Genomic DNA, 26,426 nt, shown 5'->3' with positions numbered 1-26,426 from the left:
TTATACTGACACGCTGCTGCTGACATCAGTGCATCTCCGTGGAGATGTTTAAACATGTTGACATGATGTAACCCTCCTTTCATGAGTAAACTATTCAGAGTGCCAGAAACTAGGTTTTCATGATGGAAAAAGTGTGGGCTGGGTGGAGACAGAGTAAGTTATTGTCCTCATTAAGTAGGACAGATGTTTCTAAAAAAGTAGGACCTGGAAACCTCTGTATGTTTCAGAAGTAAACTCAATGTTGATCACTGCACATATTTCCAACAGTAAATCCTCCTTTCCGCATATATGTATTTTATTTCAATGTGGACTTTCCTGTTGAAGTTTACCATTTCCTTTGTCAAATTTTGTAGTGTTATTTTGAAAGGGAAACTTTATGCTCGAGACCTTTCCAAACTGGTGATACCCTGTAAAAAACTATGAAATCAAAGAGTAACTATTGTAATAGACAGTTATTTTCCTCTGATGAGCAAAAGCGGTGGACCCGTTCAAATCCAGTTTTGGACAGTCTGCCGTGGTCCCATCCCATTTCATGGGTATTGTTCTGCACGAATATTTTAGTGAGCCGGACTGCCGGTCTTCGCCTCCCGGGCATGAAGCTGTTTACATGTGTTTTGAGATGCTAAATAAAAGTCTAGCTAATAACTAATACGTTTGCACTGTGGACCAACACTATACATTGACGGGGAAGGGGGTAGCAATAAAGATAACACAATTTTACACAACATAACAGAAATAATATCGGATAGCAGCGTCCCTAGCAACCATCTTGGTAACAATGAAAACGTTGAATGGATACAATTTCCTAAAGTAATCTTCGTAATAACTAGCAAACTAAAGATCATGTACATCCACTGCACACATAATCTTAAATAACAACTCATATTTCTCGCATGAAATGACATCAAAACGCATTTGAATGACCAAACTAACCTTAAAATAGGCATTTTACACCGAGAATAAAACGAAGGTCGGCCATGTTTTTTTTTCTGCAGGGAGAAATGTGAAGATCACGTGACATAGAAGCCAGCCATTGGAATGAATGGTGAAAAAAAACGTAGGCATCTTACAATTTCAGAGGCGTTTTTGTAGATATACTACGTCCTACGTTGTGGACCAACGTAGTTATTACACGTTTTTTTGTGAGACTGGGTTGGTATCCCAGACCACTGTGTGAAGAAGAAGAAAATGCAGCACTTTACTTTTCAATGGCATAATGTAGGCTACCTGATACTTGTTTTATTTATTTATGCGCGCAGCATTTGATCTTCTTCACACACATGTTGATCTGCACAGATGAGATATTAAAGTAGACAGCAGCCCCTCAGACGATGTTGAACTCGCACACAGAAGCCTTTTCAGCTCGGCAGCTCTCATCAAACCACTTCCCGTGTGCCGTGGTGGAGAGGAGGCCACAGTTCTGGCTGCGCCCTCCGTCCGGCTGCAGGGTGATCTCTGTCTCCCAGTTCTTGAAGCGCACGCTGGAGCCTGATTGGTCCAACCACTGGCCCTCGGTCACCATGTCATTGACGCCCAGCCAGATGGGCTCCTCGGGGCCAATGCTCTGACGTACGTACTGGTAGAGCTGCTCGTTCTCGTCTCCTGTCAGAGGAGTGCTCAGACTGCCTCCCTTGGAGAAGCAGTCTTCGCTGGCTGCATGGAAGCTCTTCTTCACCGGGTCAGACAGGAAACACTTGCCCTGGATTTTGGTGCCTCGCAGACAAACTTAAGAGGAAATCAGGGGTTATTCTTGTCTATTTTGGGCTCTACCACTGGAGAGTGTTATAGTCTATTCTATGTTACATCCAACATGTGAAATATACTTGATATTATTGAGCTGTGAGACAAAAGCATTTATTCTGCTGTGATTCATAAACAGAGCATTTTCCAAAATGGTATGCAAGTCATTAACCATTTATCTGCATGATAAATACCTGTCTGTAAAGCCTGCTGCTCTTTCACCAAATTCAGCTCTTGAACAATTTCAGTGATCTGTTTCTTCAGCTCCTCGATCGCAGCACTGTTTGCGGAGTCTGTTGAAGAGGTCAAAAAAAGAACATGCCAAATGTATTCCAAAGTATAATGCATTCAGTCAGTATAAATGACACATAGTAGTTCAGTGTTGTTGTTCTCTAAAAGTTCTTCATGGTTTTTAACAAGGACACTGATTTTCAAAGTCAAGTTATTATCCTACCTTTCTTGCTGTTTCTTTTCTTTGAGGAGGTCTGCTGGAGTGTGCAGTGTGCCAGCAGGAGAAGGCAGAACATCAGACAAACCCTTCGAGTATCCATGATATTGGAAGAAATGCTTTTAACTCCACTGTAGATAAGCTGTTTCTGGTGTAGCAGCACACTTGGAAAGCTCCTTGCAGCTCTGAGGGCTGGCCAGACAAAGGCTGTTGTGTTTTTACAAGCCCAGGGTGGCGACAGAGTTGAAGGAGGAAATCTTATCTGAGAGAGATCAAATGTTTTACAGATGTTTTAGCAGACGTTTGTGTTGCTTTTGAAACGTTTAAAGGAGATGGATTGTGAAGCATGACTCGGGTTCCATATGTTTGTAGGTCATCTATCACTATCACATTTTTTACATATTCATCATGTCCTTATCAATTATCTGCATCTGTCTGTGCCACTTGAGTGCAACAAATACAGAGCTATAAACAGTTGTGCCTTCTTATCGTTGCCTGCTAATATAAATGGGCTTTTCCTGTTAAAGGTCCTGTTGTGTGTCTGCCTAAGGCTCCCACAGGCCAGCGGTTGGATGTTTTTGAGTTTTTGTTACACATCCCCCATCTGGATCCCCTCAGTGAGCTCGATGACGTGTAGCAGACACGAGGCAGAAACTTATATAATGAAGAAAGACTGTTGTGAAATCAATATTTGCTTGTTTCATCTGCTGGTTTGCAACATGAATAAAATAAGCCAAGACAAAGAGGGTGTGATTTTTATCAATATATTTGAAACAAAAATATTTACAAAATAAATAACAATGAAGCAGGCTCTGTAAGTAGTCCATTTCACATTCATTGAAAACAAGTCATTTAAAATGTACAAAAGTTCAGGCAAAGACCAAAGGCAGTTTGTACATATAAAAGAACACAGAGAATAACAGGCTGCCCTGTGCGCAGCAGGCACGCCGACGCTCCAGCCTCTGATTCAGAGTTACAGACAGCGTCCAGGAAGTACAGACAGTGTGGGTCACAATTCAAATGCATAGTTAGTCAGTTTGTTATTTTCAGTTCAAACATTTCCTCAACACTTTATCTTCCATACAATGAAGATGTATGGAGTGATCTACTCAGATGAATGCAGATAAACACTTTGTCGGCTGCATAAATCATATGGTGGTTTTGCAAATGATGTTTATGCATCCTGGTTAAAGGTAATATTTTTTAATTATTGCATTATTTTTGTTTGTATCTTTTTCCTGTTCTCTCATACCTCTCTACTGTCTTATGTGCTGCTGTAATACTTTCCTCATGGGGATTGTAAGAATATTTTTCAATCTCCTGTTTATGCTTTGCAGTTATGATGCTTCAAAAGCACCTTTATTACTGCAACTTCAACATGCTTTGTGCATTTGTTCATTGCTCAGTTAATCATTTCAGACAAATACAAAGCCCTATGCAATGCTTATTACCAGCAAGCAGAGCTCAGTTACAAACGGAGCAGCTTTTACAACCCACATATATTAATCTGGGTTTTTTTTAATATAATTTAACATTTTTAAGATGCTCTTTCAGAGTGCAGGAAAATCAAACATTGAAAATAGGTAAAAATGACAGGAACACAAGAGGTTTGCAAAATCACAATGCTCAACACAAAATAAATAAAGAAGAGAAGAACACAAAAAATTACATCTTGAGGTAAAAACATGCAGGATCTAATTAAAGTGTGCTTCATGTCTGCAAAAAATACAATGAGTCCTCTTCCTCTTGTTGCCATGGTAAACTATCTCAAGTCTCTCCAGCGTTGGGCACCGTCCCTCTGGCCTACGTTGGGCAAAGCACTGTAATAACAGGAGAGATTCATATTAGAACGATGGAGCAGGAGTGCACCTTCAGCATGAGGGGGATCAGCACAAATTACAAGTAGGAGAAAAAGAATGGAAAAACAAAAGGAAAATCTAAATGTAAGGACACCAGTTAGTGCTGATGACCTATTTCTGAAGTAGGGTGGGTGAGGAAACATCCTGAAATCACAGCAATGCTAGGTGGCTAATGATCATTAAACTGTGTCTTAAATGTGAACTGCAGGGTGAATGGACATTTTGTGTGACAGTGGGTTGTGACATTAAGAGGGATCAACCATGCTGCAGCAGTCACTGTGTGGAGAGGGGGGGGGGGTACAATGAAAGGACAACACCAGGATCAGACTGCACTACAGTTCAGTGGTAGAGAGGGGGCGCTCTCCCCATGTGAGTGAGACAACCACAACAGTACACATCACATGTGAAACAAACCTCTGCATCCATCGCTCACACCAGAGCTGGTGAGGCGGAGATAAGTTAGGTCATGAGAAGCAGAGAAAGAAAACATGAAAGAATGAAAGCAGAACATATGTGAAAGGAAGGACTAAGAAAACATAAAAGACGGAGGGCAAATGTTTTCAGCAGGAAGTACTGAAGGACCGAATTTCACAATAAAGTTACTCTAGTTACTCTGAGAGCCGAATATTAAGAAATGCCCTTTTAACAGCAGCCATTTTACAGGTGTAATTGATCAAATGAATAACTTCAACGGCTGTTACAGACTAAATAGAACAGGATCATAATTATTTTTGATCAAGTACCTGTGTTTATCCTCTCATGACATGTCAAAAATGTTTGCAGTAAAAAGGGCTGGATTCTAATTGAGCACTGTGACATTTAGGACCTCAGAGTCAACAGCCAGACTTTTTAAATACCAGGTCTATATATTAATTTTATCACTATGAATATGTGTTTGTTTTTGACAACAACAAACATGTAAAAGTGGAACCTTGTTGCTGCAAACTGTCAAATGTTGCTGTGTCTTTCAACGTTCCCACATTAACTGTTTAATAGAAGTTATTGCTTTCAACTGCGACAAGCAGACTTGACTTGTTTTTTTTAAATGAAGCATTTTTTTTAAATGATTTGGGGATTTTTGCAATAAACTAAAACTCTTTATTGAGATATGGGAAACACAATCTGTATAACAACATGTGATAAAATGGACAAAATAAAGATGAAGTATACCATTTTTTAGTTGTGACATTCATTTGTCATTCTCAACATCATTTATAGTGCAGACACACAAACGAGAAAAGCTCACCTTTAAGAATATAGTCTGTTAAGAGACTGGGCACCTTGTCACTGTCGTCTCTCATCGCTTGTAGGACTGCAAGGCAGCAGAAACAAAGGAGTGAATGGATCAATCACAGCCACTAAAACTCAAATACTGCCGGTGCAGATAAAGAAACGTACTCTTTGTCAGGATCTGGAGGTCCTCAAGGGAGGGTGGGTGTCCCTTTTTCTCGTATGGGATGACTGTGGTCAAATACTGTAAAGAAACATAAAACAGAGCGAAAGACAAATAGATGAGACAAAGTTTCTGTAGATGATGTTTCTGTTGGATGAGATTCCTATCAATGTGTTTATATTCTGTGCAGAAAACAGGAAGATAAAGTTCAGCAGCTGAGAGAGAAAGGCAAAGTAACCTGTCTTTCACTGCAGCCGCTCCCAAAGGTTTGCCGGAAGCTGTTCTGAATGACAGAGGAGATTCCCTCCACGCTGAAGCGCTGAGGAGGAAGGAAGGAAGTAAAGCAGAGAAATATAAGACAGTAAAAGTAAAAAAGAAAAGAAAGGAAAAGGTTTCAGGAAAATACAGTTTGTTTGGAAAAGAAAAACTGAAGACATCCCGTGATTATGAAGGAGCAAAACACTCACTGATCCCTGGTTCTTCTCTGCGTGTCCCTGCGACGTCCCGGCTCCTGCTTTAAGTTTCTTCTTCTTCTTCAGCAGCTCCCGATGCTCCTTCTGTCGGTTCTGTACATCAATGAGCGCTGAGATGAAGCTGTTCTTCACCTCCTTCTCAAAGTCCAGCTCGTCCCTGAGAGCCAGCTGCAGAACCAGCTCCTCTGAGAACATCCTGATGGTCGTCTCCGTCTCCTCCAGACGTTCATTCAGCTCCGCAACACTCAGAGACCTCACTCCTGGACCACAAACAAACAAAGAGAAAACACACAAAACACAGCTGTTGTTGATGATTCATCATTAAGGGTCGCAGGGCAATTTATGACACCGCACTATCATGAATCCATCACATTTTTATGACACGAGAGGATAAGCTTTATTTTAGCTTTGTCAACAAATCCGATGAAAAAACCAAAATCAACAATGAGTACATTTATCTCAACAATTTCCCATATCCCCATATTTGTTGTGGATTATTCCGGATTAATAGAAAATACAGGATGAGTTTGGGAGTATTTCTGCTGCAAGACAGAGTTTGTGTTATTGAGTCAAAATAACACAGTGCCTAGATTACTGCAATAAAGGAACATGTCACCCAGTGTAACAGTGTGGCTTGTACTATGATACTGATACAATGACATCAGTATGATATAAAAGGCTGTAACATAATGGTTACTTTGTACTTATAGCAGACCACAATAGCATGTCTCATTATATATTACTGATGTTTCTCAGCCCAAAATGGACACTCACTGGACTCGTAGCTGGGGCTCCTGGTGCAGCGCTGGACGTCCAGAGAGAGCATCGAGAGGTCTGACTGAGAGGGGTTGTGGCCTGCCTCCATGTCAGGAGAGTCCTGCATCATCTCCTCTATCTCCTCGATAACCTGCACAAATCAAAGACACACACATCAGAGAGGCAGCACTCACTGGTTATTAAATCTCTTTTTCAGCCATGTTAAGCTGCAGCTCTGTATTCCTACACTTGATACAGTGTGGCTGCATCTGGGATAAACTACATGTAACTCACTTGCTCGGCTGTGAAAAGCGGCTCGTCTGCAAGGGAGGAGACGATGATGGAGTGCATGTCCAGCTGCTCCCTCAGCTCCTCATCGTCCGACAGCTCTACCGTGACATCAGTCTTTCTCTAGCCGGGAAGGACAGGGGGAGGGAATTTAATCAGAAACGCTAAACCCTGGCACAATACATATTTGAGATTTGCGAGATAAACAGAAAAGAGATTGGGGAGGGTAGGAGTGCTGGTGTTGAAGGGAAAGTGGGACAGAGAAGGGGGGGGGGGGGGGGGGGGTCACTTACAGGCTTCTCCTCCAGGTTGTATGAGGGTTTGTGGAGGGAGCATGTTCGGGACTGTTTCCAATCCACCGGCATCACATGCCCATAGTTACTGGTTAAAACCTTCCAGATTCTTTGGGGAAATAAATAACATGTCAGTCCAAAAAGCCAAATTATACTGACAAAATCACAGATCAATTTACTCATAACAGGGAGAAAATAACACCCAGACTTCCAACAATGTACAAATTGGGGGTTTTACCAGGTACAAGGGGATTGTATTGCATTATGAGAAATACTTTATGCATTAGTGTTTTGTTTTTTTTATGAAACATTTTATGGAAGGACTAACAGTAAGGATGTATGTATTTAATAGCAAACGTAAATATACTGACAGCAAAAATAAGTAAGAATAATCGGCTTGGATCAAACTACTGCTCTTTTATTGGAGCACTTAATAACTCCAGTATCTCTTTATTATCAATACTTTCTATTATTATGGAACACATACCTACATTTCTAGCACGGGCATGTATGTACTGTGTACTGTGTACTACATAACTTATTTTAGACATCGTCCACAAGTGCCACAATCAGACCAATACAAAGTAATTGTCAATTTGAAATGCCTTTGATGATGACATTTAAAATCCTGAAGCTAGTGACATATACAAAAAGTACATATTTTGTTTTTTTACTCTACACACATCAAATAATTTCCTTGGAATGGCAGTGTGCTTATATCCATTTTTAAAACTATTTCTTTATATTGAAATGACCGAACAGTTTCCTGATAAATGACTTAACAATGTAACACTCAACACATTAATTTCCTATCAATCAATTGACCAATTAATTGACTGGCTCCCTCAGTTGACTTGAGTGTGTTTCTGGAAAATAGACACAAGAGCTATATTTTAAATATCGGCTGCAAAATCAAAAATAAGAGCCAATACACATACATAATTGGTAAATATCTGTTTGTAAAGCCATTTAGGAGCAGATGCCAATATCATTGCACCTGTTAGGATCAATTTGCAATGGGTTTGTTATTACACTGGTAGAGCAGATCTATGCCCTGAGTTTTGATGACATGACAAAAGATGGTGGCAGTCTAGCTGTCATTAGAGCCCCATTACATCATTATTACACGGTGTAACAATGTGTAATACTCCTGATCTAAGAAAATAGATCCCATAGCAGACAACATAACATTGTATGCTTTTTAAAATGCAGCCTGCAGCGTTGAGTAAAAGCCTTAAGATCCACTTATTATTATAAACAACTAGCCTGCGGACAGGCCGGAAACAAAAACACTCACTCGTCTTTCTCCAGCAGGGACTCCTCTGTTATCACACTCACAGGAGCAATGCTGTCTGTATTGGCGTTAAAATTCTGGAAGCACACGGATAACTTATCGTCAAAATCGTTCACAAGATCCTCCATAGACCTGAAAGAACCGGTTTCCCCCGGGGAGAAGCTGCCGTCCTGCAGATCGGGGATATCATCATCACCCGGGAGGAGCAGCCGCGGCGCTGCTCCCCCCGCAGAGGCGCTTTCTACTCGGCCTTTCTGCGGCAGCTGCAGCCGCTGGTCTGAAACCATGCTCAAATCACCCAATATTGGCCAGTCTTCGTCGAAATGTGCGATGGGTGCAGCCATAGCCCGGACTAGCTTAGTAGCCCCGGGTTAATGATGGATGTGTGGTGGGACAGGCAGGTCTCAGCATCCTCTCTGAATGCCCGATCACTCCAGCCAGCGGGCTGAACCGGACAGTATGGCGGAACCGCACCGGGCCCACTAGTGGCTACACGTTACCTAACAGAGGACCATGAACGCATCAGGACAGCTCTTCACATTGTTTACATATAAGTTGATACATTTGAGAATAACTAAATGTTGTCCCTTAAAATGTTTTTGTTAGATCACAAAGTTGTGCTTGTTTCATGCAAGACAATCCTTAACCAGTCATACACATTTAACTGACATGTATGCACTGACATTGGGTCTTTACATGCAGAAAGTTGTATAATTATTATATCGATGCTAGTTTCATGTTCCAACAAACTTTTGTCCCAACAAAGCCCCATTCAATAAAAGGTAATTGTGAAATCTAAACAGCGCCCCCAGTGGATGAAACATGTATTACCTCATTCTACAATATCAGCTGCCCGCTTTGTGTTGCTAATGGTAACGGACTCCAAACAAAGTGAAAACGGACAGGATTGTGAAGAGGCTGCACTCGAGAAAGTGTGAGATATTTAGGGTTAAGAGTTTACCTGCAGTTCCTGACCAGGTAAAATGAGCTCACCTTTGTCGATGCTGAAGAAAACGAGGCGCACTCCACTGCACAGCCCTCAGAATGAGCAATGGTATACGTTTATTTACTGTGAAACAACAAAGAAGAACTAACGACAGTTCACTTTAAGTGCTACTGTGAAGAGGTCATAGAGAGCATGTGTACATTAAACTGTCTTTCACCTGCAGGGGAGGACAAAAAGTGCCTTTCAGGAGGAATCTCATAAAGGGTAGGTTTCAAGTGAAATCTGATTGTTACATAAAAGGCATAATAACACTGTACTGACAGGTAACCAAAGCAGAACTGTACACCAGGTTGTAAGGAAGTATTCTGTAATAATAATAATAGCCCACTGTAAAATGATTTGATTAGAAGAAAAAGTCAGCATCCTGAAAACTTTGGTATTTTATTTTATTAAAGAAATAATGTTCTCTCATTTATGAATTGATTAGTCAAATACATGTTTTAGCTCTTATTACTGTTAGACAATGACGTAATTGAGTCAATGTACCTATACAAAACTCTGGTTATCACACTACTCTTACAAGCTGATCATAGACTTCATGTTTTTTGGTTTTGGGTCTGTTTTATGTCCAGAATTTCAGACAGCTTTGGCTGATGACGATGAATCCTCGGATGTCAAACCTTCCTTGACCTCTCACACGGGAGCCAATGATGCCTCCAATTCAAAATCAAAAGCCCCATTAAAGAAAGGTAAAAGCTATTAGAGTTTTGGTTCCACAGCATGTCTTTTATTCATTGTTCAAATGTACACTTTCAGGTAACTATATTAATTTAAAAAACAAGTTTTAAGAATGTAAAGGATGCTTTCACAGGTAGTGCACCAAGCGACTTTGAGCTGATGTCTGCCATGATGCAGCGGGTGAGCCTGCTGGAGAAAACAGTGATGAGCCAGGCACGGGAGATCGAGCGAAAGGTGAAAACACACACCTCCTCCAGAGGAATAGCATTACAAAACAAATCTTTCAAACATGTCCAACTGTCTCCTTTAAGGATGAACGGATTTCAGCGTTGGAGAAAAATCAGAGGTTTATAAAAGAATCAGGTAAAGGGAAAATGCCTAAATTCGATATTCCCTGAATTTCTAAATAAAAGTAAAAGTCTGATCATATTTACATGTTGCTTTTTTATGTATGGCTTTAGCGGGTACTATTCATCCTTGTGGCAGAGATGATCTTGAGAGAAGATGCCAACAGCTGCAGAATCAAGTGCAAGAAATGGATGTAAGTGTATTTAATAAAAGCCTTCAGTTATATGTTAATATTTTTGATTACAGCATATTACATTACGCTGATTCAAATTCTTACAGAGCTTTCTGAATGACTATGGTTTGATCTGGGTGGGAGATGGTGAGAGCAGTGACTCTGCAGAGAGTGAGCAGCCACATAACTTAGAGCGAGGCCTCTGGCAGCCAGGTATATTTACATTTCCTTCCTTAACATTTACATTCCAAATAGTTGAAATATCACCATACCTTCTACCTGAAATGATTACTAACATGCTGGGTGTTTTTCCTCTGCAAGACACATCTGTGGTCAGGAGCTTCCACATGAATGTTGACCTGGTGCTGCAGAGGATCAACGAGCTGAACATCCTGGCAGGAGAGGGAGAGTGTTTCGTTCAATCCACATCCACGGGGGCACACTTGGCAAAAAAGGACCCTGTTCAGCTGAGTCTCTACAGCAACGGCATTGTCATGTTTGACGGTCCTTTCCGCTCGTATCAGGAGCGCAGCACCCAGGTTAGATTAGACTATAAATAAAGTCGCTCAGAAGATATTTTGATATTTTAACCTGGATTCTTTGGTGAGTCAAATCCTCTTATCTTTGGACTTTGCAGCGGTGCATGCAAGATCTGATGGACGGATATTTTCCATCTGAGCTTCAAGAAAGATTTCCAGACGGTGTGCCTTTTGAGGTTTGTTTGTATTTGATTGCAAGCAAAATGTGAAGGACTGCAGCTAAGAATTATATTCACTAGCAATTATTATCCCAATTATTTTAAAGGTTTGGTTTTGTTCTATGAGATGACAAAAGTCTGCTCCTTTTTGTTGCCTATTTGCAACTTTGCAACTTTTTTGCAGGTTAATGACCGGCGAGATGAGGATTTTATCACCAGGCTACCGTGGAATAATTTTCCAGGCGAAGGACAGGCTGTCCGTGGGGAGAAAAATGAAACATCCAATACTGTCAGCTCTCAGTTACCTGGTCCGTCCTGCACACATCACACCAATGCTACCAAATACAGACCTGAGGTGGCTCTCCTCAGTCTAAATGCGCTGTTTTCTTCTGACCACAGGCAAGAAGTTGAGCGTGGATCAGTTCCTGAGCAGGTTACCAAAGGCAGTAGTGAAGGCTGGCCGTGTGGTTGATATCAGGGACTCCCTGAGGGCCGCCCTGCAGGTGAGCATCAAAGATACCTACAGAAAGTGTTAGCAGCTATAGATCTTGTGTGGTTAACATATAATTACTACAGTGCACTCTCACCTGCTGTGCTTATGCTGAAAGAACACTCCCGTCAATATGATCATTATCTAACAAGTGCTCTCACCAGGGTTCATCTCCTGCTGGGAGCAGCAGCTCCATGATCCTCATAGACACGCCGGCCCTGCAAGCGATGAAAGAGAGGTATTTAAAATGATGTCCTCCATTATGCAAGCACATTAATTGTAATATGTCTAGAACATTTTGTTGGCATTACAATCATGTATACATCTTAAGAAAAGGCAAAGATGTTATGGGGTTAAAGGGATTACTAGATCCAAGAACATACTACATGATGTAAAGGCCGATTGAAATACTGATTTAGCCGCAACGTCTGATTGTCAAGATTACTGTATGCACTGCATTGGAAAATAGGTCAGGTCAGCGCCCTGGTAGAGGAGCCTCAGGCCAGTCTGGGTCACTAGTGCTATATCAAGTGGGTTTGGAATTGTATGCCTTGGACTGCAGCTGGGTTGACCTGCATCTGATGAATATTAAACAGGTTGTTTTTCCCTCTAGACTGCAGACTTCCAGCTCCGATCGGCCTCGGTCCCCCTGTGATGTCATCACAATGAAAGTGAAGTCAGAAGACGGGAATCATACTTACGTACTAAAAATGAGCTTCTCAGAAACAATCGGCCAGCTGCGACAGTATCTGGACAAACACAGGTGAGTCCTCGCCCTCCTGCACTGACACAGTATCTTCTTGTCTTTACAACATCTCTTAACACATCCATGCATGTGACATTTAGATTTTTTGCATTACAGAGGGGGTGGTCTCCCTGGTTATGACATCATCAGTGCGTACCCACAGCACCGCTACGATGAGGACCGCCAGACGCTCAGATCATGTGGCCTCACGACTAATGCTTCTCTGCTGCTGCGAAAGAGGCAGAAACCGCCTCATGCACTGAGTGAAGTCAATAAAATAAGATTATAAAAGACGAGGTATCAGCCTTTACCGCAGCAGACATGTTGGCTTGTCAAAGAAAAACACAGCGTTTAATAACATTAATGTTTGCTTTGTTGTAAGCGTCCCAGTAAGTAGGACAGTGAACCAGCACGCAGCCTGACTCCCGCCTGGGATGTTACGTAACATGAGGGCAGGGTGTCTCCAAAGTGGGTGGTCCCGCGGGACTGAATGCATGTAACTAATACCGGAAACAGATTATTTTTCAATGGCAAAGGAAACAGTATGAGTAATAGATCACGTCATGGTTCTTTCCCGATCTGCTCATAAAATACTTTTCACGGCTGATACAAATCCAGTATATCGGATCAGTGCATCATTAGTGATAGAAAGCTGGCACTCGTGGCTTTCTGCACAGAAGGGATGAAAATACTTTAAATGTTTTACACCAAGTCAAATAAAGTTAAAACACATGGCAAAATGTTGAAAATCTTTATTTCTAAAATATGCAAATACAAACAAGGACAAAAGTATGAAAATATAAACATATTTTTCCCTTTTTGCTAAATGTTTGAGATGTTAAGGCATGCGGAGCCGGACTTTCCAAAGATATAGCTTGTGCTACTCAAGTTTCTAAAAAAGGTCCCATGAAATGAAAAATGGCTTGTGTGTCCCTGGGTGGGTTGATCTGTATCACTTGTCAGAAAAACTCATTGTTGCATATGTGTGTATATATATATATATATATATATATATATATATATATATATATCCTGTAAAGTGTCAAGCTTTTCTTTTTGAATGGCTTCTCCTGCACTCAGGGCAAATATAAAACTCCATCCAGTACAATGTGATGGGGGATTTGGGGGTGAACCAGCCAACCCCTCCCATCATCCTCACATGGGATTAAAACATTCTTGGACCTGAAGAAGCTAAAGATCCCTTAGTGACCGCTGACAATCATTAGCCATCACAACTCGTTAAAAAAAACACCACGGGAGAAAATGACAATCTGATGGCACTTCATGGGACCTTTACACAAGCTCAAACACATTAGCACATTATTACAGCAACGCATTAGGAGGCTTTTACACTGAGTTGTCAATGCAAACAATACAAAATAAATAATACTGAAGATTAATACTGTTTTTCAGTCACAAATTAATGAAACAGTTACCCACTCTGTCAGCCATTATCAACCTGAAATATACAGAAACCTTTTAGGGCAGATAATCACTCAGAGTTATCTTTATCTACCAGGAACAAAAAAAATACATTCTAAAAAGGGCCTCCACAAGCTCTGTGAGTTTTCCCAAAGTGATATGCTACATTCAGAGTCAGGGAATGTATTGAATATCCCACTGGTTGATACGCTGAGAGAAAGGTCATATTGGAAGAGTCAGCTGCAAACAGCCCTTTGTGGTTGGTCTAAAAAGAACTAGCATTGCGACAGAAAGGCACATGTTGGTGTTCTTTCAGAACGAGGCCTGCAGCAGAGGGAAGCGTTCACAAACATTCACAGACTTGCACAACTGCTCTGACCAGAGTTTCTTTGGTAATAAAATGGTTGTAGGCTAGTTGGTGTGAGAAGCTGTTTTGGTTTTAAACCCTTCAGTATCAAGTCCAATACCTCACAGCAGAGTCTAATGTTACAGCATTGGCCATTTTAAATAACGGCATGTTGGAAACATTCACTTGTAAATCTTGTTAAAAGCACAGGTTAAAATATTTCAGTTGATTGTCAACCACTTCTTTTTAATTCCCCCGGAAAGGGAAAATAAAGTTTTAAATAAATTATATTTGTGGGACTTCTACACAAATAACTAGTGAAACAAAAAGTATAAGACTGTTTGGTAACTGACAATATTCATGTCATCATTAAAAACACACGCAAAATGCTTAAGGATCAAGTATTAGAGGTAAGTTATTTTCCGGTAGCCCTTGGACTGAAATAGATGAACTCACCGGAGGGATGGGAGGATTCTGAGACAGTCAGTCGAGAGAAGAAGAAGCTAAACCATTTGGGCTTTCCTTTGTCCTCATTTAATGAAATTGGAAAATCCAGTTCTCTTTGTGACATTCAGTAACTAGTCATGAAAGACGAGCCCGTTTCAGAGGCTTCAGAGGGGAAGGGGAGAAGTGTCACCTGGGTGGGTTAGGGTTACTGGGTGATGCAGTTCTCTCCCATGTCCTGCGCGTACCGGTCCAGTATTACATTGCGTAGTTCCTCCACGTCTCGACGGAGCTGCTGAGCTTCGACCAGCTTCTTCTGCAGCACCTCTGGATTCATCCAGTCCTCGTCCAGCTGGGTCACTGGAGGGGGCGCTGGAAGAAAAATAATCATCATTACTCTCCTCATCATTGAAAGATATCTGAAATAAAGTTATATTTTGAGAGGATCTGTACCAAACAAAGATAATTAAAGGTCCCCTATTATACTCTCTCATCAATATATTATAGGTCTCAGATATATACAAAACATGTCTCTGAAGTGTTTGGCTCCAAACACCAAACAGATCATCCCATAATCCCCTCCGTTTCAGCCCTGTTTCAAAGGTGCTGATTCTCTGTCTGTTACTTTAGACGAAAATAAAGAGCCCCTCCCCACGCCCCTCTGGGAGATATTTGGTTAAAAAAAAAAACACAATGGTGCTCTAGGAGGAGATTCAGGTGATAAGGTGTGGGGGGGGGGGGGGGTTACCTTGGTTGGTGATTGGATAATGGTTACACAAGCCAAAAAAAACACTAGGCGCTTTCACACCGCAGTACTTTTCCCACAAAGGTTCATGACAACTTAGTTCATGAGAACTCTTTAGTTCTCATGAACTAAGTACAGATCACGTTCACACCGGAATAAGTCCCTGGGGAAGGATTAGGCAAAATGAAGCCGCGGATGTCACTTCTTCTTCTTCTGCTTTGGGTTTACTGGCAGGCGGCAAACAACTTCACGGCGTATACTGCCACCCAAAGTCCCCGGAGTTGGGGACTGGCTTCCGAGTAAATCGCCAGAACGCCCACACCTCCTCATCTCCACCGCTCCCATGTTTTCTTTTGTGTTGCCATAAGTTAGTCTCTCTGCGTTTGTGCGCTGGGCTAATGCTAATGCTAATAATGCTAACGCGAGGATAATAAAATGGCGGCTTTTTTGGAGTTTTACGGGGCGTGGTTTGCAATCCGCCCAGCCAATCAGAAATAGGAACCTTTTTCTCCAACGAAAGTCCCTTTCAAATACAAAAGGGGGTGAAAAGGTTCTCATGAACTAATTTTAGTTCCGGATTTTTTTGGTGTGAACGCAACATTTCGGAACTATATCAGAACTAAAGTGGGAAAAGTACTGCGGTGTGAACGCGCCTACTGTGACATCACAAAGTGGCCCAAATCTGATCAGCTCATTTTCAGAAAGGTTTTTATATAAATGGATTAGGACAAAAAGAGAGAGAATCTTTTTTCCTGAAACATGTTTTTGTATAAAATACATGAAAAGTGGATTTTGCATAATAGGTGACCTTTAAGGCAGCAGAATATTATTTGTAGTCGGCGACATCACTATGGCACCACAATCCTTTATTACACATACTTTTTCCTGAAACAAATATTGTGCTTCCTGCCACTTGAATATTACACTAGCTCTTATTGCGATTTCTATCCCAATTCGCGTAACTATGTGCCATATTTAAAATCTCACAACACTGATTTCCTGAAATAATTGAAAGAGTAAAGATCTCCGCAGTGCTTACATGTGAGGCCCAGCAGCAGGGAGATGTTGGGGTCCTGTCCCTGGGCTCTCTGGGTCAGGATGCTGCACAGGGAGCGCAGGTCACTGAGGCACGAGTTCATCTCTGCATGCAGCCTGTGAGTGAGGCGGGCCCCGGCGGGCTGCAGGGGGGGGGACGCCTGGCTGCTGCTCCTCTGCTCTGGATCCCCCATCTGCTCCTGCAGGGTCAGGTTCTGCTCCATCAGCTCCTGGTTCTGGGCCGATAGCTGGAACATAGCGACAAAAAGAGTCAGGCAATTGTGAACACGGTAATTTAGGACTCACAGATTCTCTGCATGCCATACTTAGACATTTTTGTATTATTCCATTATGGTCTCACCTCCTTCATGGCTGTGTGGAGCTCCAACACGTTCTGCTCCTTGGACAACACGTCTTCTCGGAGAGCCTGAGAGCTGCTGTCTTCCTGAGAGATCTGCTCCTCCAATGCCTGCAGACACAAACCGTTAGTAACTCACAAACGCTAAGAGACCACAATAATCATTGAGACTCATTTTGAAGGGAAACAGACCTGGATCTGGGAGCCGAGCTGTTCCATCATGCGGTGCTGCTTCTCAATGACCTGCAGAGAGAGTATCAAGTTACTTCACCCGCTCCCTGTGCTGTGGGACTGGGGGGCTGTGACCTTAGCTTCGAGGAAACAGCGTGTGTGTTTACGACTGGAAGCATTCCCCTTTTCTAGCACATGGCAAACATGTGCTAGAACCTAGAAAGGGACTCTTTTGTTTCCAGCTCAACATATTAGGTTCAACCACTATATTGATAATGTTTTTGCTTCAGCTACAATTTATCAAGTTCCCTTGTGCACCCTCTGTACTTTATGTATACAAAATATTTTTTTTAAAAAGGTGTTGCAGAAATATTTCAAGTATAATGGTGTGCCCAGATGAGCTTTTATAGAGACAACACACAAAACAGAAACAACAATTGACCTTTTTGAGTCTCTGCTGCTCCTCTCTCAAAACATTGTTCTCTCCTCTGAGCTTCTCCATATCCACTGAAGGCAGTCTGGCTCCATCCTCCAGGCCCTGCTGCACCCGCTGCTGCATACTGATACAACAAAAACACAGAATACACATTATTCAGAGTCCTAATGGTTTTTATTACAATGCTCACTAAAAAGTTATTTGTTGTAAGACAGTGTGTTCATACTCAGTAATGGTGGTCAGCAGGTCTCTCTCCCTGCGTTTCTGTTCGTCCAGATGTGCGTCTTTTTCTCGTAGCTGTGAGCGCGTTGTGTCTAGACAGAGCTCCAAATCTCGAACCGTCTCTTGTAGCTGAGCCGCATGCTGTTCAGCCTCGACGAGCTGATACAAAAAACACCACACACACGTTAGGATTTAATGATTGATGGGTATATTTGATCCAGTAAGAATGGTGAAACTGGAGCAGAAGCACCCTCACCTGCTTGTTCTGGCTCTGGTAGTCTTCTAAGGTGGGCAGGTCGGCCAGATAGCGCTCCAGAGTCTCGATGCGCTGCTGGTTCTCCCTCTTCAGCTCAGACTCCTTCTGACACTTCTTCTTCAGGTTGTTGATGTGTTTGTCTCGACTGCGGATCTGCACAAGTAGGCATTTGTGGTAAGTGGGAAAATACGCTGCCAAAATAACAAGAAAAACTCCCATTCATAACTTGTGACAGACTACAGACAGTCAGACGGTGGCCTCGGGGAAGTCACTTTCATATTCTCCATGAAAGAAAACTTGTTAGACAGTTATAAGCAGCCTCTTTTCATCTATTTTTGTACCGAGCGTACCAGCTATTCTATCTATAGCATCTCAGCTGTGGGAAATTAAGAGTTTCCTGTCAAATATTATAATAATATCCGCTGCCTGGCAGGAAATTGGACAGGATTATAAAAACTTCTCCTCATTAACAAAATACATATTTTAAATTCAGTTTTTAACCATTCAAATCCACTCAAAAGAGTTTGTAAACGAGGACATCCTTCTCAGGGCCATTTCATTTAGCAACTTTGTGTTTCGTTTCATTTCAACACTCTTGGTTCGGAAGTGTGAGGTAAGCACTCACCCTCTCTTCCTGTTTCTTCATCTCCTCTGCGTGTCTCTCACAGGTCTCCTTCAGGCTGTCGGTTAGTCGCCGTGTCTCCGCCTCCACTGCCCCGAGTCTGCGCTCTGCCTCCGCTTTCTCCATCACAACGCAGTCAGAGCGCTCAGTGAACTGCGCCCTGAGGAACGCATTCTCCCTCTGAGCCTCCTGTAAACATGTGATACTGCAGTTTAAACACAGTTCTTAAGGGTAAATCGCTTGTAAGGATAATGACGGTGTGACACAGGGTTTGGATGTGGGAGCTTCTGCATGTTTTCACTGACCTGCAGCCTCAGCATGCACATATCCCCATAGGAAGACCCTCGACCCAGGAGGGCTCCGTGGACTTGCAGCTCGCTTTCCCTCAGACGCTGCTCCAACTGTGTCATGTGCTGCTTTTGTCTGCATCAGGGCAACAGATTGTCATGGCGAGCAAAGATTACATTTAGCAACATTGTGGAAAACTGTAAAAAGCTATGTATAGAGCTGGGGTGAGAGGACAGACATAAATATGTTTACCAATTTTTCTCACGCTATATTACATACTGACGTAGTCCAAAAAAGCACTATCAACTAATCACAAATCATTTCATCATTATCAAAAAGTGATACAACAACCCCCTAGCCCACTACAGACACCCACACCTAGGCAGTCACATCAAAACACTTGCCTCTCAATAATCATCTCCTTCTCCTTCAGCAGAGACTCACTGGCTTTCACCAGAGCGTCCCACTTGCCGGCCTCCGAGTGAACGGGCGTGGAGTACAGAGACGGGTACTGACCCACCCCAGTACTCATTAGCTGTAACAAAAAGACAAACAGCATGTTAGAGCTGCAGCATGTGGAGAAAATATGTGAAGACTTACAAATGCGCAATTTGAACCATGACATTCTTTTTTACTTTGTATTGCTTGCACTTTCATCTGAGCACAGTGTAGATAGCATGTAGTGTACACAATACAGGTGTAGACTCTTGCACAAAACATAATGAAAACAGCTCAGGAATTATAGCTAGCATTGTTAAGCCTGACAACTGAATCAGTAACAGACTCTGGCAATGACAACATGGTTGATATTAAGCAGCTATCACAAAAAACAAATCACACATCAGCCGTACAGATTGTTGAATTCAAGTCCAACTAAGAAACTATTTAGTGTCTCTCTTTCGGACAACTAAATATTGTTGAAGATTACAATAAATGAATGCCTTTCAAAACTTTAACAGCCAAGCATTTACTTTCTGAGGCAATGGATTATCATCATGACTTAAACTTGCAAGAAGTTCAACAATGTTTTCATAAAGTCAACGCCCCTATGAGTCCAATAGGAATTTGGCTTTGAATATTCTGCCATATCCCAGTATTTCAAGTAACTTTTTAAATGGTGTTAAAGTGTTTAGGTGTCGGTGATTTGTCAGCACACATTATGAGGAAGTCACTCCAGAGTGGCACTCAGTCAGCATCTGCCATGGTGCGGAAATGATCTTTAAAAAACAGCTGAGACGCTAAAGAGTTGTTTTTTAAAGCCTGCAGAAGGGAAGCTGTGACACAAGCTTTCTAGAGTTGATCAAGCCTGTGATTTTCTGAGTTGTGATAGTACATGTTTCAAATAATCCTACAACAAACCCTAGAAAATCATTTTGAAGTTCTTGTGATTTTGATTTCGCTTATTGATTTGACAAATTCTATTATAAACTAGGACAAGTTGTCTGTATGGCTTCAGGCCTTGTTATAGTTTTTCCAATGATGACCTATAAATGTGTAAGGAACTACAGTCCTGGCCAGATTTCAATGTCCACAAACGACTGACTTTCCCAAATGTTTACATTATCAAGGTGTTTCCTCAGAGAGTTTGTTTTGCTACCCAGCCGAGGGACATCTAACCTCTATAGACTATAATCCAAACAGAGCAGTGACAGTTTTAGAAAATAGACCAAAAACCTTTAGTTCAATACAGTGTTCCATCTAGGATAAATGCTTACCTGCATTTGTTCCACCTGCAGGCGTAAACTCTCCAGCTGCTGCTTCTGTTGCTGTTGTTGCTGCCAGCTGGACAGTTCCCCACATCTGTCCTGCCGCAGTGTCTCGTAACCCTTGGCGCCGGCGTGCTCCCTCAGCAGAGCCTGTGTCTGCAGGCTCAGAGGGGGGGCATAAACTCCAGAGGGTGCGGCCGCACCGGGCAGACTTGCCCTCTGATTGGAGGCTTCTGCTGTGCTGGGACCCCCAGACCGAGCTTCAGGCAGAACCTTATAGCTGTGCTCCATGCTGCCTCTGTAGGCGTCAGACACACAGTCTGGGGTGTCTCTAATCCCGGCCCCCTGTAATCGGAGTCTGACATCAGGGCACAACCCCCCCAACAGGGCAGATTGATTTAGCGTAGGCTCCACGGCAGGAGTGTCAAACCTCTGGCCCTCATCCATACGTGTGTGATCTGAGGGGAAAAGTGAGTGGTCCAGCCCATTGATGAGGCTGCGGTAGCGGCTCAGGCAGTCTGGCCCCACGTGATCGCCCCCCAACCCGGTCTGAGCGTCCAGGTTGGGCGAAGATGCAGATTTGGAGAGAGAGGAGGAAGACTTTGATGTGGAGCCACTCGTGGTTCTGGAGCCAGAGGAAGACCTGTGGCCCTCAACGGAGGACAGGGACCCTTCCTGGACAAACGGCTTGGGCTTAGAGGCCGGGGCTCCGGCCGTGGAGGGCATGACATGTGCAGTGGGAATGGGGATCTGACTGCGGATGGGCTGAAAAGAGGGGCTGCTGCTGGAACTGCAGAAATCTTTAAAAGAAGAAAGATTGATTGTTAGTGACATGAAGTGTTCACCATTCAATAGACTGACAGACTATCCGAATATCTAGAGCAGTTCTGCCGGCTTTTTCCTCTATTTCCAGTCAGAGATGTAAAGTAGATGCAGCAGGGTTTATGGGTGGCCTACTTTGATGATGAGGTGTCACCACTGAAAGAATTAACTGGCTTTGACTGACCCAGGGAATAAGCTCATAATAGACTTAAACCATGGCCAGAATGAATGCTCCGTATTACTTTTCTAAAACACATGTTGTGTACAGCATTGATAAAGCTTGTGTTGTAGAAGTTGCCATGCCATCAAGTATACAAGTAAACAATCCTAATCCACAGCTACAAAAGGTATTCTGACTAAAGAGCCTACCTTCTGAAGTAGCATAAACTCTTGTAATTATTCCCTTACAACATACAGAGCAGCACCATCACACGTCAGAGTACACACACAATCCACTCAGTTAAAACTGTTAACTCCATTTGGAAACCTCAGAGATCAAACTTGTGCTTAAAAAGGAACTTCAGTAACACAGCTCAGATCATTACAACCAACCTACAGACATCCTCACAGGCCCCAACACAACTCAAAGTTACATAACTCAAGATTTCAACCGCATTACCAACCTGAGAGAGCTGTTGAACTACGGAGACCTGGGAGTCACTCGAAGGCAACAAGCGTGTTATTAGCTGTGGCATGTTTTCTACAGCAGAACTGAGGTGAGCTCAGCTGCAGATCGCTTTAAATCAAAACAAAATGTCGTCCTCTGCATTTCTGTACAGTAGCAGATCAATCTATGAAGCCAATACTGACAGCGGAGCAGCAGACAGGCACAGTGCCCAAAAGAGTATTGTCCTCCAACAGCTAAACCAGCCTGTACCAGAGCTCTGAGCAAACACACACAAACAGACACACGCAGAAAGGTTAGGGGTATTTATAGCCCACCTCTCATGTTACAGGGTGATCTGTGGGTGCCGCTTATTTATGCACCTTGCCCCCTCCCACTGCGCACACGTACATCCAAAGTCAAAGACTGAACGGGATATTTCGTTCCTGCCCAGTTTAAACCACAACTTAGAAATGTTTTCCCCATTACATATGAAAATAATAATTAGCAAAAAACTAAAAATATCATGATTACAACATAAAGCTTTAAGGAAGGTAAAACTTAACATAAGAAAAAGCCTCCAGGCTCCACTGTTTCATGACTGGCTAGAACAAGTCTAAACTACTCAGAAGAACATTTTGCGGAACAGAAATTCCTGCTATTGGAAAGTCAATAACATAATTAAAACACATTTACCTGCTGCAGTTTCAGACACCCAGCAACACAAATTTAAAACAAATTACTTAAATATTTGTTTAATACATTTTTTAATTTTTTTAATGTATTCTTAGCTGTTCAGTTCACACCCTAAGCATGCTATCCAGTTTTATCTTTAACAGTTCATTATGTGGCTACATTTGGGACTAATTGTCAGGTTGCTAGGCATGGCTGCCGGTTTAAGTGCCAGGATAAAGCTGTCAAGCATTAGTAGAAGGCCCAACAGTTGTAACTAAGCAAGCTGAGTCTATAGTTACAGTCTTCTAAAAAATAAAAGTGTATTTGAAGACAACAGCTATAAAGGAAATGTATCCAAGAACACACATAGACATGGTTGGAAACAAATCATGTAAAAAAGAACGTAGAAGCCAATCAAAACCAAAAACATAGGTTAGTTGCTGGGGTGAAAATGTGCAATTATGAAATAAACAAATAAATTGCTTGCACACAAGATAGTTCTATTGTTAACTTTTTTATATGCACCTTGTTAAAAAAACAAACATGCAACCCTAAGAATTGATTATTAATAATAATCTACAAAGATAGATGGGCCACAATTTGCCTGAAGGCAGCTTCAATCCTCCAAGGAATGTAGTCTTACGAGCTGAATGAACTGTGTGCTCCGTGCTTGTTAGATAACACTGGACACCTCAAGATTAGGCATATTGTTCAGATATTTGGAAGATGTTGAAGATATGCGCCAACTAACATTACTAAGCATTATCTGCACCTTCCCTTTCAGGATTAGTGATTGTTTAGATCTGGGGACGAGAGATGTGCAGATATCTTTTAATTCAACACAAGGAAATAAATGTTTCTGCATTTGCTGTTTTAAACTTATCCTTAGGAGTACGTCAGGGATGTCAACATAAATAGGTGTAACTTGACGTAAGGAAACTGTTGACCTGTATGTTATGAATAGCTTCCAACTGGCAGCCCGTACATAAATACCAGCTCCGTGGAGTCAAACACTACGGCGTTGATGCACTTCTCATGTTTTTTCAGGCTGTTATTTTGTAGGGCTTCAGCTGCACAAGGGACCATCCACCCCAGCTGACCAGCCATTACCTGGAAGCTCTCTGATACCATGTGTCTGTGGTTTTTTCCACTCTGTGTAGCACATACGTATTAACATAGCACACGCACCCCATCTCTAGTGAGATGTCACATTTTCTCCATTGGGATATTCCCTCTGTAATCATCCTAATGTAAAAAATGTGTTGACTAGTGTGACATTTCACTCGACAGACAAGGTCCAGTTTCCATTGAGCTGTCCTGTCCTGGCCTTGCAACACCCCCACCCTCCCAATTAACCATAACACCAGAGCATTGCAGCGGAGCCTTGGGCATTTTTGGCTGGGACTTTAATCTATCACTGCAAATCTCATGAGTACCAACGGTGGATCGTGAACATCTTTTTCACTCTTTAAACAGCATTAGAAAGACCACAAAGTATTTTCAGCAAGGACCATGCGTGGTTTCTGACATTCTACATAATCTGATTTTTCATGTAAGGATAAACAATCATTTGAACACATATGATGTAATTTGCATGTTTGCAGCTGACAAGAAACACCCATTTCTGTCTGTAAAAACTCCATCAACAACTGGCAGAATTGAAAACAATGTTACACAATACAGGAAGAGGAAGGGGAAAAACAAGCAACGGTGATCACCTTCTGTGCTGTCAGATGCCGAGGTGCCAAGACCCGTGTCCCCACTGTCTGCTGTCCCAGGCCGGTGACCAAATCGACTTTGGAACTTCTCTGACACAGCTGGTGTCTGCCACTCCATGTCAGCAAACCGAGCTAATGTGAAACAGGACAATGGCAATAGAGAAGTGCATCAACAAATGCTGAACTGAAACAGTACGCATTTTGACTGCAAAGTGTCAACTTACCAGCTGGTTTGGAATCAATATATCTGTGTGAGGTTGTCATTCCATACGAGAAAATGTCTCCTGGTTGAGATCAAGAGAAAGAAAAAAATATATATATATTTATTATAAGATATTTTAAGAGTGGTAGCCAACCTAATTTAAATCACTGGCCAAATTCTTGAAATATCTTAATGTAGGTTAGATAAGTTTACTTCTCAGTCATAAGAAAAATATCTAACAAGCTATTGTTAAGATTTAATTAACTGGAAAAGCAAAGACTGGGTTGGTAGCTATGGCGTTGTGATGAACCAGAGACTGGGACACCATCTGGACAAAGGTTCCTTTCGTGCTCACTGTATTGTGAAGTGATGGTCCAAAATCTAGGACACAGCAGCTGTTAGCTGTTGACTGATTTGCTCACCTATCAAACTCATGTGCCCCTCAACAACCTCAAAAGACTCCTCTGGGTAGCAACAGAAATAACAACATGAGCACGTGTCTTATCCTTACATAATGTGTTACACAAACATCTATATCCTTAAATAGGAGGCTACAGGAAGTTGTACCTTCGGTGGCAAGCCGATATAATGCTTACTGATGGGTACAGAGAAGCCTGGTTGTTACACACTAATCCTCTTAACCAGCTAATTCATAAAGGAAATAACTGCTAACACAAGGCAGGCTATCTTCTTAACGAGACAAATTGCTTAAAAGCATTTATTGAAATGTTATGATAAACAACAACCTAAACGCGATAATCACAGCTAACGAAGACGATGCTTAAAAGCGACAACTTTTTTAAGATTTCTTCGAAATAACGTTCATTTGTTTTGTAAGATGCTGTGGACCGATGATACTCGTTAGCTGATCCAGGACAAATCCGTTTCCGTCTTACAAGCTAACGTTAGCTATCAGCTAACCCACCGTTGCGGTTTGCTACTTGAGTTAACATTAAGGTATGAATATGTGTTAGCTTCCGTGCTTACATTACTGTGGCTAAACTCTATAAGCTGACAAAATATTAGTTTACCTTTTGTTTCACATGAACACAGAATAATGCAGTTAGAAATCTCAGTTTGAGGCTTGCAACCTAATCTGTACCATCCGCTGCTGCTGCCGCTGTTGTTCCGGTTGCCAACTGAACTGATCCACTCTTCTGATGGAAGACATCAGACACATAAAGCGCGCGTGTTTAATGTCACAGCGCCGCCCGTTGCACGGTTACGCTAAGAAACCGTTTGCAGATTGCTTGCCTGCAAGGGATATGCTTCCGGAGTGGTTACGTCTTTGCAGACTGCAACTTAAAACCCAGGGTAGCACAGTACGTGAGACTTTTCTTAAAATATAGCTGCTGTTTCAACAAAAGGCTTGACTAGGGTCATTCTGCCATATGACCAAAAAACACTGCAGTGACTTAAAACGAACAATTTAAACCTAACAAAGAAGGCTCAGTTTGCTACAATAATCTCGGAAATAAGGCTTTGGCTCCAAAATGTTAACCTTTTAAGGTTTAACGTTTAATCAGACATAAAACTAATAATGTGTATTATTGGAAAATTACACAAAAAACTAAAATAGGCAACGTCACATCAAGTTTAGGTTGTGAGCTTTAGTGAATACAACAAAAAAGGGCTGAAGCAGCTGTAACGAAGAAATAAGAGTCATGTTAGAGA

General features: G+C 42.0%; 4 protein-coding genes across 9 annotated transcripts; 1 reads left to right on the top strand and 3 right to left on the bottom strand.

Annotated features, from left to right (window-relative positions):
* Positions 1-1,086: 1,086 nt before the first annotated feature.
* Positions 1,087-2,384, bottom strand: clec3ba (C-type lectin domain family 3, member Ba). Its single transcript, XM_034227771.1, has 3 exons — positions 2,195-2,384; positions 1,935-2,033; positions 1,087-1,725 (listed from the first exon to the last, which is right to left on the bottom strand). Exons 1-3 carry the CDS (start codon positions 2,289-2,291, stop codon positions 1,325-1,327), a joined length of 597 nt encoding a protein of 198 aa, XP_034083662.1. The 5' UTR covers positions 2,292-2,384; the 3' UTR covers positions 1,087-1,324.
* A 552-nt stretch (positions 2,385-2,936) lies between these two features.
* fez2 (fasciculation and elongation protein zeta 2) lies at positions 2,937-8,926 on the bottom strand. 2 transcript variants are annotated; one of them, XM_034227769.1, is made up of 9 exons: positions 8,548-8,926; positions 7,251-7,359; positions 6,964-7,080; positions 6,688-6,820; positions 5,908-6,173; positions 5,679-5,759; positions 5,446-5,521; positions 5,294-5,359; positions 2,937-4,008 (listed from the first exon to the last, which is right to left on the bottom strand). In XM_034227769.1, the coding sequence occupies exons 1-9, from the start codon at positions 8,886-8,888 to the stop codon at positions 3,992-3,994; spliced, it is 1,206 nt and encodes a 401-aa protein (XP_034083660.1). In that variant the 5' UTR covers positions 8,889-8,926; the 3' UTR covers positions 2,937-3,991. The 2 variants fall into 2 exon arrangements, with proteins under 2 accessions (XP_034083660.1, XP_034083661.1); XM_034227770.1 differs by lacking the exon at positions 5,679-5,759.
* A 140-nt stretch (positions 8,927-9,066) lies between these two features.
* On the top strand, positions 9,067-13,420 carry ubxn11 (UBX domain protein 11). 3 transcript variants are annotated; one of them, XM_034227766.1, is made up of 14 exons: positions 9,067-9,598; positions 9,714-9,754; positions 10,123-10,239; positions 10,362-10,462; positions 10,540-10,591; positions 10,690-10,769; positions 10,856-10,961; positions 11,070-11,287; positions 11,386-11,463; positions 11,630-11,753; positions 11,845-11,948; positions 12,100-12,173; positions 12,549-12,698; positions 12,798-13,420. In XM_034227766.1, the coding sequence occupies exons 1-14, from the start codon at positions 9,528-9,530 to the stop codon at positions 12,967-12,969; spliced, it is 1,488 nt and encodes a 495-aa protein (XP_034083657.1). In that variant the 5' UTR covers positions 9,067-9,527; the 3' UTR covers positions 12,970-13,420. The 3 variants fall into 3 exon arrangements, with proteins under 3 accessions (XP_034083657.1, XP_034083658.1, XP_034083659.1); XM_034227767.1 differs by having other exon boundaries at positions 12,782-13,084; XM_034227768.1 differs by having other exon boundaries at positions 9,067-9,522; positions 10,123-10,462.
* On the bottom strand, positions 13,418-26,008 carry cep85 (centrosomal protein 85). Of its 3 annotated transcripts, none has more exons than XM_034227764.1 (14): positions 25,855-26,008; positions 24,775-24,834; positions 24,551-24,682; positions 20,741-21,531; positions 19,430-19,560; positions 19,043-19,160; positions 18,741-18,926; positions 18,116-18,268; positions 17,864-18,018; positions 17,644-17,761; positions 17,223-17,273; positions 17,034-17,141; positions 16,677-16,920; positions 13,418-15,264 (listed from the first exon to the last, which is right to left on the bottom strand). In XM_034227764.1, the coding sequence occupies exons 2-14, from the start codon at positions 24,812-24,814 to the stop codon at positions 15,101-15,103; spliced, it is 2,391 nt and encodes a 796-aa protein (XP_034083655.1). In that variant the 5' UTR covers positions 24,815-24,834; positions 25,855-26,008; the 3' UTR covers positions 13,418-15,100. The 3 variants fall into 3 exon arrangements, with proteins under 3 accessions (XP_034083655.1, XP_034083654.1, XP_034083656.1); XM_034227763.1 differs by having other exon boundaries at positions 25,784-26,007; XM_034227765.1 differs by lacking the exons at positions 24,551-24,682; positions 24,775-24,834; positions 25,855-26,008 and adding an exon at positions 22,177-22,432.
* Between the last annotated feature and the right edge of the window lie 418 nt (positions 26,009-26,426).

This window comes from Gymnodraco acuticeps, unplaced genomic scaffold (assembly GCF_902827175.1).
Source record: "Gymnodraco acuticeps unplaced genomic scaffold, fGymAcu1.1, whole genome shotgun sequence".
Taxonomy (NCBI): Eukaryota; Metazoa; Chordata; class Actinopteri; order Perciformes; family Bathydraconidae; genus Gymnodraco; species Gymnodraco acuticeps.
Note: the sequence above shows the minus strand (reverse complement) of the source record. Positions and strands in the feature narration are given on the sequence as shown.

Excerpts from the sequence above, each read along its gene's own strand:
- ubxn11 (XM_034227766.1), top strand. The coding sequence starts at position 9,528 with ATGAGCTCACCTTTGTCGATGCTGAAGAAAACGAGGCGCACTCCACTG. Across the intron at positions 10,240-10,361 it reads AAAAGCCCCATTAAAGAAAG|GTAGTGCACCAAGCGACTTT; the intron begins GTAAAAGCTATT and ends ATGCTTTCACAG. Across the intron at positions 10,962-11,069 it reads GCGAGGCCTCTGGCAGCCAG|ACACATCTGTGGTCAGGAGC; the intron begins GTATATTTACAT and ends TTCCTCTGCAAG.
- fez2 (XM_034227769.1), bottom strand. The coding sequence starts at position 8,888 with ATGGCTGCACCCATCGCACATTTCGACGAAGACTGGCCAATATTGGGT. Across the intron at positions 7,081-7,250 it reads ACAACCTGGAGGAGAAGCCT|AGAAAGACTGATGTCACGGT; the intron begins GTAAGTGACCCC and ends CTTCCCGGCTAG. Across the intron at positions 5,360-5,445 it reads CCTCCAGATCCTGACAAAGA|TCCTACAAGCGATGAGAGAC; the intron begins GTACGTTTCTTT and ends GCTGCCTTGCAG.
- clec3ba (XM_034227771.1), bottom strand. The coding sequence starts at position 2,291 with ATGGATACTCGAAGGGTTTGTCTGATGTTCTGCCTTCTCCTGCTGGCA. Across the intron at positions 2,034-2,194 it reads GAAAAGAAACAGCAAGAAAG|ACTCCGCAAACAGTGCTGCG; the intron begins GTAGGATAATAA and ends CCTCTTCAACAG. Across the intron at positions 1,726-1,934 it reads GCAGCAGGCTTTACAGACAG|TTTGTCTGCGAGGCACCAAA; the intron begins GTATTTATCATG and ends TTTCCTCTTAAG.
- cep85 (XM_034227764.1), bottom strand. The coding sequence starts at position 24,814 with ATGACAACCTCACACAGATATATTGATTCCAAACCAGCTG. Across the intron at positions 17,762-17,863 it reads CTGCTGACCACCATTACTGA|TATGCAGCAGCGGGTGCAGC; the intron begins GTATGAACACAC and ends TTGTTGTATCAG. Across the intron at positions 15,265-16,676 it reads CCTGCTGCTGGGCCTCACAT|CGCCCCCTCCAGTGACCCAG; the intron begins GTAAGCACTGCG and ends TTTTTCTTCCAG.